The 16,096-nt window shown below is 38.2% G+C and overlaps 1 protein-coding gene across 1 annotated transcript in view; it reads right to left on the bottom strand.

The window, feature by feature from the left end:
• Positions 1-16,096, bottom strand: part of UBE3C (ubiquitin protein ligase E3C) — a 72,577-nt gene that overhangs the window by 48,649 nt on the left and 7,832 nt on the right. Inside the window, exons 2-10 of the mRNA XM_005480413.4 lie at positions 11,991-12,044; positions 9,198-9,272; positions 8,410-8,556; positions 7,614-7,729; positions 6,024-6,181; positions 3,864-4,017; positions 2,870-3,090; positions 2,435-2,589; positions 498-685 (exon numbers count right to left, since the gene is read on the bottom strand). Of these exons, the coding sequence (XP_005480470.1) occupies positions 498-685; positions 2,435-2,589; positions 2,870-3,090; positions 3,864-4,017; positions 6,024-6,181; positions 7,614-7,729; positions 8,410-8,556; positions 9,198-9,272; positions 11,991-12,044 (1,268 nt within the window). The remainder of the gene's footprint in view (positions 1-497; positions 686-2,434; positions 2,590-2,869; positions 3,091-3,863; positions 4,018-6,023; positions 6,182-7,613; positions 7,730-8,409; positions 8,557-9,197; positions 9,273-11,990; positions 12,045-16,096) is intronic.

Raw genomic sequence — 16,096 nt, 5'->3', positions numbered from 1 at the left:
AATTAACTGCACAAATGAACATGCCCTTTATTTTTACCTCAGGTACCAAACCCTCCCCAAAACTCAGCAATTTTCAATAGTTAGCAATTATTTTAATAGGCAGCAAGAGATTTTGGCATATACTAAAGAAAGGTGTGAATGAGTTGGTTTCAGTGCTCAGCTAACCAGAGAGACTGGGGAATTCAGAGCACTGAATGTTTTAGAAACAAGGTAGTCCAATTTCTACTAGAATGACACTCAACACTTGCTCTGAGCAAGGGAAGAGATCAAATGCTTACAAGAATCCTGAGAGGGCATAGTGACCAGCAAGAAAAGTAAGAAACAAAGAATCCACTCTTTGGTTTGCCTGGAATTACTGTTTAAATTCTGAAATTCTAATTTATTTTGGTTAATTATAAAAGAAAACACAGAAAAAACTCCACAAGGAATTTAAAACAAGTCTAGCTAAGAAGATTTTAGATGGACTGCAGCTGAAGATGACTATTATTTCTACTTGCCTGACTTTTGGCACCATCATTCGGTGTTGTACCATGAGTGTGTGGCAAATTGATGCCATCAGGGTGAAGACCTCTTCACTGGCTGAATCTCTCCACACCATGTTCAGCAGAGTGTTTGTCTGCTGCTTTGTGTCCAATTTCTTGAGGCACTCCTCAGTTATGTACTGGACTGATATTCTCCCATCACCCTACAAACACACCAAAGGAATGTTTACTTTTAAATTTTTTTTTAATGATATCCCCATTTCTATTAAAAAATACTTCCAAATTTTACTAGAATGAAGCTTTCTTGTACAATAAATAAAACAGAAGCACATATACATATCCAGGTTTTGAAAATATCAGATCCAAGAACCAACTTAAAGTCCCAGACAGGGAAGTGTTGAGCTTTGGTATCCACCCTTCACTGAGGCCAGTGGAAATACTGCCTTTACTACCGGTATGTTCTGTAATACTTACACACAATTAGGCAAAATCTCTAACTGGCATGAAACATGTGAATAATCATCTCTTCTCCACTGACATCAGTCAGCATTACATGAAACCCAGAAATGGATGTTGACTCTAAATTCCTTTATAAGGAGTATTTTCACATTCACATCTCTTGGATTAACAAATGACAACAAAGTTCAGGGTGGTCACTACATGTCTGGGTAGTACCAGCAGTGTGTGAAGAGGAATGCTTTCTCTTGGCATGTAACTGAGTCCACCTTAACCTTTTCCTAACTTCCTCTGAGCAAAGCTCTCAGGCTCATTGAAGGACACAAGTGAATCAGTTACAGATTTTTAAGAAAGAGGGGTTGCTTACCCACTTACCTTGTTTTTTTTTTGCAAGACAGGCATGCATAAAAATACATAATATGTACAAAAAATCACAGGAAAAACACACAAAAAACCATATTGCAATAAAGAGTATTATTTAAATAAAGCCTTCTCAGAGCAGATTTTTTTCCTAATTTATGAATTAGTGTAAGTTATCTGTAAACAGAAATTACTGCTTTGTTTTTACCTAATCATCCTCAAGCATCACTGATCTCTAAGTACAATCTGCCAATATCTACATTACACACAGTATGTGTGCCTGACAAAGTATTTTATTCACACTAAACTGGTAAAGATTTTGGTGTGACAGTAACATGCAGCATCTAAAACCACTCAAGTAAAATGCTGCAAGTACTCCCTGGCTCTTCTGATTTTTTTAAATGGACTTTAAATATGGTGAAATTGCTCCAGTTCTAAAAGGAAAGCATGCACACTATATCCTTTGAATGGCTGTCTCTTCTGAAAGATTACATAAAGGCCAGTAAGAAATTGCTGAATTTACATCTGTCCAACTTCGGTGAATCAAAGTCTTGATATGAGTAACAGGAGGCCAAAGTTAGCACAGACTTATAAATAACTTTAAACTATAGTGAAGAAGCCCTATGTATAACAGTGTCTCTATGTATTATTACAGGAAGCAGATGTTGGTTTCCCTTTGAGGGCTTTGAGTTAGTGGGTAAATACTGACCTATTCTACAGCATAAAAATTGTAGTCATTTCCATGAGGGAAAAAAAAAAACCCACTAAGTTGGAGTATCAGTATATTTCATGATATCTCAATTTAATTGTGGACCTACAGAATACAAAGAGTAAGAAAATCTCTGTAAAATACAAATGTAAAAAGGCAATTTTAAGCCTTTTTTTAAATAGAAGCTTTGTACTTGCACAGACATGCTATCTGTAGTTCTGGATCTATTGTTATAGCAAGGAGTTTGCTTTAATGTAAACAATCAGTTCCATTTGCTTGCAGGGAACAGACATCAATTTTTAAGAAGCAAACAGGCTCCCTTCTACTCCTATAGAAAAATACTGGACTTAGAGTGATCATGTTTGTGCCTGTCTCTGCTGCTGTTGCTGCAGCACAAATGCATTGACAGGAATTGTGCACTGCTTACTGGTGTAGTTGTCATTTTACTGATCTCTTCATCCTCATCTTCAGAATCACTGTTTGCATCTTGACAATCTGTACCAGCAGCAGACACAGGCAGCTGAGAGAGAAAAGTCTGGAGTACCCTCAAATACACAAGAAGTCCTTCCTCTGAAAGTGATCCTAGAGCACATACAGAGAAATAAATCATCATCAGTGAGAGCACAGTGTGCTACAAAAGTATTTTACCAGAAATACCTGACCAAAACAAGTTATGCCAAATCTTATCAAATTAGTGCATTTTTATAATGAAAAGGGTAAGAATAGGTAACAGAACAGATCTCTCCAACACTTTTATCCACAAACTGTCCTTTTTACTTGGCAATGAACCATGCTGAGGAAATACATAACATATTAACTCCAACATGAAAAAATCCATGAATTGTCCACTCAGCTTGCTCACCCAAATATGTTTCTCCAACTGTTAACACAAAGTAGAAAAGCCATGGGGCTTGATCACTTCTTCTTGAACATCCACTTTCTGCTAATAATAGTGCATTCAGAAAGAGTTCATAAGGGAAAATGGTCTGCACATCAGCAAGCGCTGGAATGATGAAATGGAATATCTGATCTGTAAAAGGTGCTGCCAGAAACTCCTCTGTGAAGGCTGCAAAAATCTGCTGCCTGAAAGGAAGAAAAATTGTTGCTATAGAAAATACAGGAAAAATTTCCCACAATTACACCAACAGAATAATAGATCATTTTGCAAGTATGAACACATCCATCAAGAGGACTGCAAAGATGTGCTCCATTAATTCCATCCTAGTACATCAGATTTCTCAAAAATTAACTTCTTAGACTAAATCCTCTTCCTAATGATCTTACATGCAATTTTATCCTTTAAGCTTTTCATGAACTGGAAGAAAACTAATCTGAAATAAAATACATTTTTTATAATATTGAGAAAAAAATACATCTTAAAAACCCTTTTACACAAAATCCTATTGCAAAAAAAAAAATCCTACTGCATGTGATACAACCTGAACTCATGTTCTCCCTGTCTACACACCTGACTCTCTGCTTGCAAGCTGCCTTAGTAATTTCTCTCCATAAACCTCAGCTCATCTGTCACAAAGTTCTTTTGAACTCTGAAATTCTTTTCATCTACCCTTAGCTGCATCTCTGCTCTCATCTAAATTTTCCACACCCTCATTCCTGTGTGCTGATACCTGCTATTCTCTGTGCTCTGTTTATTGCAGCATTCAGCATTTTATTGTCTTTTTCTTAACACCTGAAACTACATTGCTTCAGTGATGTACAGTGCCACCAAAAAATCATTACTGTATAAATAAATCAACAAATTGCACTGAACAAATGGCTGGACACTAGACAACAACAAACTGCACATGTGATTATAGCAAATGAGTACACAAATGCTTCATATTATCTTTATTTACCTTGCACCTTCTGGACAGGAGCTATATGTAAAGTGCAATGGCTTCAGAACATTCTCCAGAAGTATTTTTGCAATAGGGACACGAGAAACATCAGAATACTCAATACTCGAGGGAAGCTTATTGTTAATTAACAAATAAAGCGACTTGTAGTAGCCTGCAAGCAAAAAACATCACTTTTAAACACAGCATCATTTTTCTTCTTTTCCATATAAAACAATAAATGAAGTTGAAAAATACTTTCTAATTCATTACATGAAGCTTGACTTAGGAAGACATTTTACAATAGTCCAAGTCACATTCACATAATTAACAGACTGTATCAGAAATCTCTCTGGAAAAATGACATTAGAAAATCAGTCACAGATAATCATATTCAGAGTCAATTTGATTTTGAAAGATCAGTCAACTCTTGCTGAAGTGAATACTTTATTTTTAAAATAATGATTGATGACAAGGATGTTCTCCTCTCCTTTGAATTACTCTAGTCATGTTGTCCTTTCACTCTTCCAGAAATGAAGAATTTTCCACTCTATTCCAAAACATGACTGAACCATACAGGCAAGAGGCCTGCTGGCAGAATGTCCCAATTCTGTGACCACCTTGCCTTAGCAGACTGAAGAATACAATCACTATTTCCAGAGCAGGGCCCTCTCAGACAGTAATAAAACGCATTATCACCCATGCCATAAAGACATGTATAGAGAGGAATTTATTTTTGTCTCACTGAAGTACAAATTGAACCACGTGATTTCATTCTTACACCAACTTCCTTCATGCTCAATGAACTCCCACACTGAGACACAAGTCCCACAATTACAGGAACACTGTAAATGCATAAACAGTGTCACACCACTGAGAGTCCAGTCTGGGAACCCTTCTCAGGGACCACCTAACTTTTTACAGTAGAAGTCCCATAAAGGAATGGCTTAGCAATGAGCAGACACACATGGAAGGCCAATTCTATCCAAAAACATACACTAATGAAAACTGGAAACAGATCCTTTAAAAATTCAGCATCAAAACTTATCAGGAGACAGAACACTTGCAGTAACGCAAAACCACTTCTTTATGTTTTCATAATAAGCAATCAGAAAGCTAAATTTAGAAAAAATTTATGATTCTATAATCTCAAACTTTCATATATCAGTTGTGAGGGCAGAATATTACACTAAAAGAATAAATATGTGCATATTTATTATATAAAAACCAATGTGACAAACATAGTTTCTGTTAAGGCAAGGCAAGTAAAATAAATGTGCTACATTAAGAGTAATTTTTTTCTTCATAGTGACTTCAACATGCAGTCCTTAGAAACAGGATTAGATAGTCAAGTCCACTGAATGTACTGTAAATATTATATAGAAATATTCCAATAACCAATTCCAATGATTGGAAGATGGACTTTCTGCATTTTACACCAAAGAGGCTGGATCCAAGAGATTTATTTCAAAATGTTTTTGTCTTTCCTCACAATCCACAAGTTATGTGAACTCAAGCCACCATACCAAAAAGGCAAAATAATTTATTTTGGACATTTCCAGAGCAATAAAGTTTCTTTGCAACTAAACATCATTTTGGTGCTAACTATCCAATTCATTAACTTCTGGTATGTTTGCACAGGTGTCACTGACTGCAGTTCAGCAAACAGTTTTGCTGATGATGGCAGGAGAGAAATAAAAGCCAGGCTACCATCCCTGCTAAGGTGTCTGAGTGCTGGCAGGGTGAAAAGCTAATGCCAATCTAGAATAATAATGAATATTAACATTTACAGAGAACAGTACTGCAACACAATTATCAACTTTTACACAACTGAGGCCTAGATCTGCCACAGTGCGTGTGTCCATGAGAGTGTGTTAAACATCTTCTGGAATAAAATTTTGTTGGGCAATATCCACCTACTATCAAAAGTTGTGCTACAAGTCTCTATAAGTAACTCAGTAGAATATTCAATTTATAAAGAGAATTTCCAAAGAAATCAAGCAGCAATTTCTCAAGCCATGACCTCATTACAAGGACAACATCCTCCTACAGCATATGTTAGCGTATGCAGCACTTTATTCATCATGTCTGTGGTAAAGACAAAAATTTTATTAAACAATATGAGCTTCAGACATTGAATTTTTGATTACTTCCCAGAACATCTGGTTCCTAGCCACTCACCTTTTTGAACCATGTAGTGCAAAATTTGTTCAATTAATGATGTCACAAAGCTGACATCTTGTAAAACAGGCAAATACGTATTCTCAGATGAAAATACCTCAAGCATTCTCATAGGAAGTGCAACATTCAGACTGTCATCATTGCAATTTTGCAGTAGCCTAGAAATGAAATTAAAATTATTTAACAAGATATTTCTCATTTTTCACCACACATTCACCTTAAAGTAACTTATTTCTATCTACTTGATTTCCAGGTGCTCTCAGTCGTTTAGCTACATCTTTTTGCTGGCATCTTTATAATAATAACTCCTGATTTTCAGGTAGCTATAAATATGGCATTTTACCTTTAAATCCTATTAAATTCTTGCTCTGAGTGATTTGAAAATTTGGAGGTCTACTGCATAAACTAGGAGAGAAGCAAAGAATAATACATGTTTTACCAACATGTACCACTAACCACATTACAAATGAAGCCATGAAAGCCCCAGAGCAGCACAGGCTGGGAACAGGTGTTAGGGAACATCATGTGCATAACTAACACAGTATGACTTTGATTACAGACTGAAATATTAAAAATACAACCATTCCCTCCCTCTTAACAAGCTGCTTATGTAACAGCTATCAGTAGCCACAGAAATTATGATGACTAAGAGCCTATTTAGAATTCAAAGTATTTTTTAGTGCAAGATGTGCATGGACTGACTTGTCCTAACAATATGCTTTCTTCGTTATCCATATTAAGAGCTGCATTTACAAAAACACAATTTCCACTGTAGTGAAAATGTACAATTCCATGCAGTGGCACCACATCTGTGTCCCACAGCACAAGGACTTTAAAGTCCACCACCCAAGTCTTCTTTAGAATCTGGTGTCACCTTTTATCATACATACACTTTACACACTACACGTATAAGAACACGAGTTTTAGTGACTTAAATTAAACAACTTTCATAAAAACAACTATTTTAAAGTTCTGCAGAGTGTAACTAGTCCCTATTATTGATAAGAACAAATATATTGTTTTCTAATAATAAAATAACAATAGCTGCCAGATATTCAAGTCACCTTAAAAGATTTACCCTTCTGTGATTCTCCCAGTACAAATAATAAATTTAATGTTGAAGCCAAAATGTGACTGCTCAATATGCCTTCAGTTCAAAATAAAGAGTGAGGAAAGCCCTATTCAATTATATTCGTTTTCAAACAACATCTATTCAAAGGATACCCTTGGAACATTAATCTACTTCAGATAATAACATCTAAACACTATCAGTTCCCAAGAAAACCTGATTTCCACAAATATTGTCAATGATATCACTGAACAAAAACAGTTAAGAACAGACTCAGGCCTATCCTAGGAGAGCATCCCTTAAGCACATGTTGAATTTGCAAGTCAACAGAGCTTCAGAACATTTGATTGTTCTACACAGGAACAGGTATCCTATACCATGGATGACACATATATAATATAAACAGTCCTCTACATAAAATAATGTACATTTAATACTCGCTACAAAAAGAAACAAACAAGTGCCTACCATAATTTCTGAACACTTTTTAAATAGTAGCACATAGAAAAAGAATAAATTACCTGCAACACAGCCCCAACAGTCTTTTTATTTGGAATAAGCAAGTAAGTCTGTCTGGACCATCCAATTGCTTAACAAACTGAGAACTCTGTTTAATTAAATTCTGACACATCCATACCTGCAACAAGATATGCACAAGTTTACAGTTTATAATGACAACTTTTATTATCTATGACAACTCAGACAGTGATATTTCAATGCTGTTATGGATACTTTTGGAAGACTTACAAAACACAAACTCAGATTGAATCATGTTCAGTTGAGAAAAAGAAAACTGTTTCTCATTATAAACTCCACAACCACTAAGTACTAAACTTTCAAAGTTAAGACTGAACTACACCATCTGGTAATTTTTTTCTTTTTAAACAGCTATAATTCTTTAATGCCCATTATTACCAGCCACTACAAATCACACTTACTCATACATTTGTGAAGCTGGCAGTGACTTTGCAATTGATATGCCAGCAATACTGAACAGTGAGAAAAAAAATACCACCCAAACACCATGGGAATAACCATGGGGCTAAGTAGAAATACTGTCTAAAAATTAAAATCCTAATAGATGTATACTATTTTTTAAAACTTACTGTAAATAATGCACATAGGATTTTTCAAGGCTTCATTTCACATACTATATATATGTGTGTGGGCACACACACTTGTAAAATCTAATTTTAAGTTATTGTGACTAAATGAAAAAGAGCAGAGTGCAGTGAAAAGTGCACTTTCAAGTGAAACACTATTCTAAAAGTGCATCAAGTACAAGCACCACAGATCAAGGTAGGTAACAGTACTCACCAAACGCTTGGAGTCCTCATTCTGTCTGTAGAAAAAGAGCAACTGGCGAACTAAGAGAGTCAAATTCGCTCCATGAGCAGTGGAAAAGGCTCCTCCAGACTGAGCCAAACTAGCCCAGCGATCAAATTCACTTCTTTGGATAGAGTACTTAAAAACAAAACATGCATCAATACATCAGTAATGGTTGTGATTTACAACAGAGCAAAACCTCAGCTTCCCATCCAGTGAGGCTGCAAAGCAGTAAAACAGATACAACACATATTTGTACAGAGATCAAAACATAGACATGGTATCACAGCTGAAGCCATAACTCCCTTCTGTAACTCGGCACAGTTGCAACAAATCTGCTGCTTATCAAGCATCATCACATCAAACATTTTAGTACAGTTCATTCAAATTAACAAATTTAAACACAACTTCCTTGGGAGAATCTATCCAACAGCAACCTAAATCAACTTTTTGACCCAAACTACCACCTTGACCAAACTGAAAAAAAAATTAAAAGCTCTACTGGTGTGTGAAAGTTCTTACTACTTAATGCTTTTTATCCAATTTATCAGCTAAACAAACCACTGCAAGATCCCACTCAGGTCCAGTCACATCCATGCTTTGCAGAATACATATCTGTTTACTAAAATACTGAGTTTGAAATGAAAATGCCAAGAGGCAAAAAAGAACTTCCACTTTCTCAAATACTCAAAACAATTTTTCAATAAATTATTTATTACAAGCAAATATTTTCAACAAAACCATTCAGCATCTTTCTAATTAAATAATCAGGTACTGACTTGATGTTTTCTGTCTCTGTACCCTCTCACAAATGACTGGATTATTATTGCATTTTTCAGCCTCCGCCTTTCTTCCTGTAAAACAAAGCAAGAAAACTGAAATCAGCATCACAGGACTGACTCTAATTTCTACCACTTTATCCAGTACATTTGTATTAATATGGCTTTTTAATGAAAATTAAGCAGCAATCATTAGTCAAAGAAAATTTAATGTTCATACCCAATACACATACATCAGTGAGAATGCTTTTTGCTTTTAAATACAAATTTACCATTAAATATTGCAAAAGAGTATTTAATACACAGTAAGTATGTAATACTACAGAAATCAACATAATTATGTTATTATTTTGCATCACTTTATTGTTAATGCATTTTATTAGACAAAGTCTTAACACTCTGTTGAAAAATTCTGAAGGATTCACCAAATTCAATTACATCATTCTTCTTTCTGCACAGAGCAGCAAACACTGACAATCCACTTATTTGTTTTCACTCAAATAACATAAAAGCATTATGATGCTGGCACAATTTAGATGTGGGGAAAACAATTTAAAAAAATCAGTTATTTGGAGACAGTACTGCCATGAAAAGGAAAATGAGGCTTAAAGCTCATTGTGGCACAGAATCAAAATATAGAAATTAATAAAAATTCTTAGTTTCTTCTCCAAAACCAGACATAAGTAGAGAATCCTTTTATAACATCATCCTCAGAAAGTGGAAAGAGTAGCAAAAATCACCTTTTTACAAAGGCTCTGAGGAAGTGAAAGCCAGTTTGCTTGAGATGCTGTGGAAAGAGCTCTTGGAGGGTTCCCTGACAACACCCTGGGCATATCCCATTACAATAAATATCTATGGGAAGTGGCTACTGTAATTATATTTCTGACAATGTCCATATGGTTCCTTAGGGAATGAAAGAGGGGAAATAAAGAGTTGCTCATGAACCTAGAGCTACAAAGCAGTGGTTGAAGGAAAAGTACAAAGATCAAGAAGCCTGCTTAAAAAGAGGAATTTTAAACTAATCAATCCTTAAATTATATTGAACCTATAATTCTGAGGGTCATCAGACAAAACAAAACACCAAAATGTTTTCATAAATTTCATCAAAATACTTTTGGAAAGTTCACATAAACTTTCAAGTCCCAAATCCTTGATTTCCAATTTATTGTTCTATAAAGACACATCCAAGTTAAAAGCAGGACCTGAACTGACCAGAGAGAACATCAGACAAAATCACTATTCAAGGCCTATTTTATTTTTCTTGGAAAACCTTGGTTCTTAAAGTAACTTATCTGAATAAGCAAATTCTTGAAGACTAACTGCTTCTATATCATGGACCAAAATCAAAATTTTGATAGGCCAAAGGGTATTTCTCTCTCCAAAACACTAACAGTAAAAGTGCAATCAGGAGAGAGTTTCAGAGAGGTGGTGTCTCTTCACAACCATAATGCAAGGCTCAACTAAAACACAGGTAACTTGTCCTCTCTAGGTACAGCTTTTATCTCAGAACACACAATTGTCAAGTAGAGACTCCCAACTGCACAGGCTTAAAGTCTGAGGTCACTGCTAAGATTCTGCTAGAGGCAGTTTTGAAAAGCCACAGCTGATTTTATTCTCAGAGGAGCCATTCATTTGGTGAAAATGTGCTCCGTGCCACAGCAAATCACTGTGTGCACATGGGTACCTGCACTGGGATGAGTGGGGGGCTCTGCATCAGCTTTGCACAGGACAGAGACAAGCAACTGAATGGGTTTATGGACCACAAAGAAGAATTTTTACATGTGTTGCTAAAGACTCATTGATGATAATGATTCTTAACATGGAATTCTGAACTAATGGATGAAATCCTGGTACTCTCATATTTGAACTTAGTCCATAACTACAGGCCCATGTTGCAGAGAGAAAAAAAAAAGCAGTAACTGTCCACAGAAACTGCAGAACTTGAGATTAATCCAGCATGGGTCAAAACACCTTTAAGGGCCAAAGACCTGTTTTCTTTATGAGCATGAAACCTGCATAGTTACATTTTTTAATGTATTTAATGTATTTTATCAGTATTTAACACAAAGGGGTTTTTTACTTATATGGGAGGGGTGGGGGGAAAATGACAAAATTACATATTGATTCAAATTCCATACTGCTAAATTTTGGGTTCTTCATTTCAGTGCCTATTCCTCCTTTGCACTATTCCAGCCTGAATTTTCCAGAGCAGTAAGCTTCCATCATAAATCAGCATTAAGGTTGCTTAAAGCCTCACACATCAGCTTCTCACTGGTCCTCCACTATCAGGTGATTTCAAAGCACTTCAGGTTTCTTGAATTCTTTTCCAGGAATTCAAGAATCACTTCTGATTTTACCTTCACACAAGTGAGGCACACACTGGGGAAGTGAAGTACTAAAGGTCAGCCAAGAAAACGTAACAGAACCAGGAGTAGAAGAAAGTTTGCTGAGACCAACCCATAGTAACAGATTATGAATAAGGTAAAACTTGCAATTTACTAGCCAAACCCTTATCTCAAAAAAGACTAGATCCAATAAACACCAAAATAAAAGGGAAATTTCCCTTTACACCCAGTGCATGCTTATCTTTTGAGATGAAAAGCACTTCTAAGGAACTGTTTAAAGCACTTAAATTCTTTTGCCAATTCAAGCATACTTTAAGACTATACAGAACCTGCAAACTGAAAGAAAACATTTCTGAACTAAGTATGAGAGCAGCAGAAGTACTTTGCACTGTAAATGTACCACCAAAGGAAAATCCAGCAGGCAGCAAACGCTTACAGGCTACTTTACCTCTCGTTTTCTCCTTTCTTCCTGAGTTCGATGAAGCAGAGAAGCCTTTTCTTCCTGTAAGACACAAACAAAGATAACACTGCATTTTCATTCAAACACACTTCAGCGTGTTCAGGACATTTAATGCAGACTTCAGGGATTGCTCAAAATGCATAGCACATAAAACATAGAGCAAAGTGGGTGTTAATCATTTTCTGAACTCACAAATCCATGGCAGGCAGCCCTCCCAGAGGAACGGGATGGAGGAAGTTGTGTCCCTATGAAAAGGGAGCGGCAAAGAGCAGCAAACTGTACTGATCCCTGGCCGTGTTTGTGCCCAGCATCCCACCCACCCTGGCAAACATCAGCCATTTACAAATGGCAAAGCTGCAGCACAAAAAGGTCCCAGTCCCACCAGATCACACCTGAAATAAACAGGGCCAGGAGACTTCTTCTCCTTTTTAATGCCTTTATTAAAAGTGATCAGCTCAGGATTGGGCAGCTCGGCAGGGCTGCAGTCCCCGTCGTCCCAGGGCGACTCAGAGGAGGAGGATCTGCGCAGCTCTGTCCACCAGGGCCAGAGCCGGGGGATCCGGTCCTCGTGGGAGCCTTTAGGGCGTGATGTCCCCGTCAGATGTTGTCCCTCCTCGCCCATTCGGCTTGGTCTGCCCGCCGGGGACGACTCCCGTGGTCAGGGCGAGAGGGACTCCGAAGGTGTTCTGCATCTCTGCAGGCTGAGCACTCGGCTCCTCACGTCCAGACATCACTCCAGTCTCTCAACTCTTATTTGGCTCGTTGTTTTTGGGGTTTTCTCCGTGCGTTTGGAGTCGGGGTCCCACAAAGCATTCTGGTCTTTGGAGTCACTTTGCATAACCCCCTCCCTCCAGGTCTCTTCTCCTCACCGTTCGGGAAGGTCCCCACCCGTTACTGTCTCGGAGAAGGACCATTAACTCGCCCCAGCCAGGGCTTTTACTAAAACAAAAACAACTATTAACAACAACGACCCGTAATTACCATAACACAAGCAGCAGCCCAGCAATAGTCGTAACTTTTTTCTCACAGGAAAAAATCAACTGAATTTTTGTTCATAACAACACCAAAGTCTGAGTGTTTTCCTTGCCTGGAGGGTACACAAACCCCTGGTCCAGGTGCACACAGCAAGCTGTGGCACGTTCAGAGCAATCCCATCCTGCTCCAAAGCCCCTTGCTTTTGTCTAGCTTACAAAAAAGCCAAAGCTCTTGTATTTACTTATCCTTTTTCTCAAAGCTTGCCCAGAAAAGATGTCAAGAGAGACACAGCATAAATGGCAGGAATTTTTTCTTTTAATATTTTGAACTCTTCACCCAAATTAAGGTTATGCATCAAAACTTTCAGGACAGTGATCTCACCAACAGAGCAAAAGACAGGAATACTAAAGTACTCATGAGGCCTCAAAACCCAATATTATTACAACAGAAAAACGATGCATTAACTTTTAAACCCCAATCTTATACAAGTATTCACAGATCACAATATATAAACAAAACTTTATTTCCAAGAGTCTCTTACTGGATGATTCTGGGTAATTTCCAAGGAAATATACAAAATAACTCAATTTTGATGCACAGTATTCAGTTCCCACTGCAGGCAACAGGAGATGAAAGCACCCTGGCTTTCATCTTTCCCAAATCCAGTCTAAAACACACAGCAGACTTAAGAAAACTATTTTCATTTTTTGACACCGACACAAATGACAACTTTGTTCTCCTCTGTATGCCCATATTAGCCTAGAGAAGTTAAGAAATTAAAAAACACTCAAGCTGAAAATTTACTGTATTTTAATACAGAAAAATCAATTTGAAGTTGGCAAACAAATGTTTATAAAATATTTAAGTACAGCTAAAACAATTGTGCTGGAATAGTTTCAGTGTCTATCAGCAGATACAAAAAATGAGTGCAAAACTCTTCAGCACCTCTTTTTTGAAGATACAGAGGAAGCAAAGTCATGATTCTCTCAGTTTCTTTCATGATTCTCTCGTTTCTTTAGGATAGAAAACACTCTTACAGACCACCAAGAGTGAAAAACAAAAAAGGCCCACAAGAAGGTTAACCATCTTTCCTCTAAAGACAGTATTTATGGCCAAAGACACCACTAACTACAGCTATGGCCCTCTAAAGACAGGGTTTGCTCCATGTGTTAAACACAGGACAAACAAACTCAAGGAAATCCATACACAGGGATGATGTATCCACACTCAGGCAGTTCAGAAAGGCACACACAAAGGCAAAACAAGGTACTAAATTAATAACCAAGAAATGGCTTCAAGTTTCAGGACTTTTTCAACAGCTGATACCTGATGCACTAAAGAAGGTGGTGAAACGTCCCAGTTTAGAAATGACTGTACTGCAGAAAGCACCATGTAAAGTGCATTTCTGCTTAGAAAAAATGTTTTGTAATTTGTCCTTACACTTCAGAGAGAAAGCAGGAAGCAAAAGCAGAACAAAATACAGGAAAGGGAAAACAAATTGCTTCGTGTGAATAGAGAATGGTATGAAAAAACACAAGCAAAGACAGACAATACAAATTATTAGTAGATAAAGGAAAATAAGTGGTCAGAGAACAAACAATCAGAAACAAACAATTTAAAATCATTTGACAGGGAGGGAGATGTAAAAGGGCAGCGTATCCTTAGTGTATCACCAGCTTTTCATTGATGAAGAACAAGGTTTCTTTGTAGCCATCAGTCTCTAATTCAGTCCACTCTGAAACTAACAGAAGTTTTTAGTCAGCCACATACTTGCTTTGAGTACTTGTAAAGAAAAATGCCAATTTGTTAGAGTACAAATTAAGCAAAATAGAAGAACTGTCCTAAGACAATAAAATACTCAGGTATAAGTACATCCCACCTTTAACAAGTTAATATGGGTAAAATAATACTGTTACTCATGTTCACAAGACCTACACAGATCATAACTATGACTAAAGAACACATTTAAATTAAACTCAATAAAAATATATCCCCTTAAAGAGTTATTAAACCAAGCTGGAATACACTGCCCCTTCAGAAATTAAAAAGTAACCATGCACGTGCAAAAGAAAACAAACCCGCAGTAGGAAAGAGATGAAAAGAAACACAAAATAATCTTCTTCCAATACAAAGGGCATAATAGCAAAATCATTTCTGAAAGAGAGTTAACTGCAGTCACCTCTGAAATCCTCCCTGAACTGGCCCTTGACAGCCAGCACTGTGAAAGGAGCTGAACTCAGCAGCTGCTGTTCTTTGGCTGGCTCTGAACGGCAGTGACACCGTCTGACCGCCCACGCAGAGCCTCTGACTGCCGCCAGCCACAGCCTCAGCTCGGCCACCTCGGCTGCTGCCGGAGCCCCTCACTGCAGGAGAGAGCCCAGAACCCCCAGAGATCCCACCTGGCTGCTGCCAGAGCCCCTCACTGCAGGACAGGCCCCAGGAACCCCCAAAAATCCCACCTGGCTGCTGCCAGAGCTCCTCACGGCAGGACAGGCCCCAGGAACCCCCAAAAATCCCACCTGGCTGCTGCCAGAGCTCCTCACAGCAGGACAGGCCCCAGGAACACCCAAAAATCCCACCTGGCTGCTGCCAGAGCTCCTCACTGCAGGACAGGCCCCAGGAACCCCCAAAAATCCCACCTGGCTGCTGCCAGAGCCCCTCACTGCAGGGAGGACCAGGAACCCCCAAAAATCCCACCTGGCTGCTGCCAGAGCCCCTCACTGCAGGGAGGACCAGGAACCCCCCAAAAATCCCACCTGGCTCACTCCTGCTCCCCACCCTGCCCTGCTCCTGGGCTGCTCATGCCACCAGCTTTCTCCTGCCAGACAGGAACACGTCTGGTGTTGAGTCTTTCTTTCAAGGCAGGCAGACAAGGCAGGGGGAACAAAGCCTGAGCTTGTCCTGACTCTGTCACACCCCTAACTCAAAAGGGATGAAAGCCATTCCCTGAATCACAGTCCTGACTTTTTATCAGCCCTTCTTCTTTCAGGGCTTGCCCTCTCAAGTGCAGAACATGGAATGCACCATCCATGAGCGTTCACACATGGTAGGACACATCTGGCTGTCCCTTTCCTGCCCGATGCTTTCTCCAGCAGAGAAAAGACAACCAACCTCCTGCT

Source organism: Zonotrichia albicollis, chromosome 1 (genome assembly GCF_047830755.1).
Source record: "Zonotrichia albicollis isolate bZonAlb1 chromosome 1, bZonAlb1.hap1, whole genome shotgun sequence".
Taxonomy (NCBI): Eukaryota; Metazoa; Chordata; class Aves; order Passeriformes; family Passerellidae; genus Zonotrichia; species Zonotrichia albicollis.
Note: the sequence above shows the minus strand (reverse complement) of the source record. Positions and strands in the feature narration are given on the sequence as shown.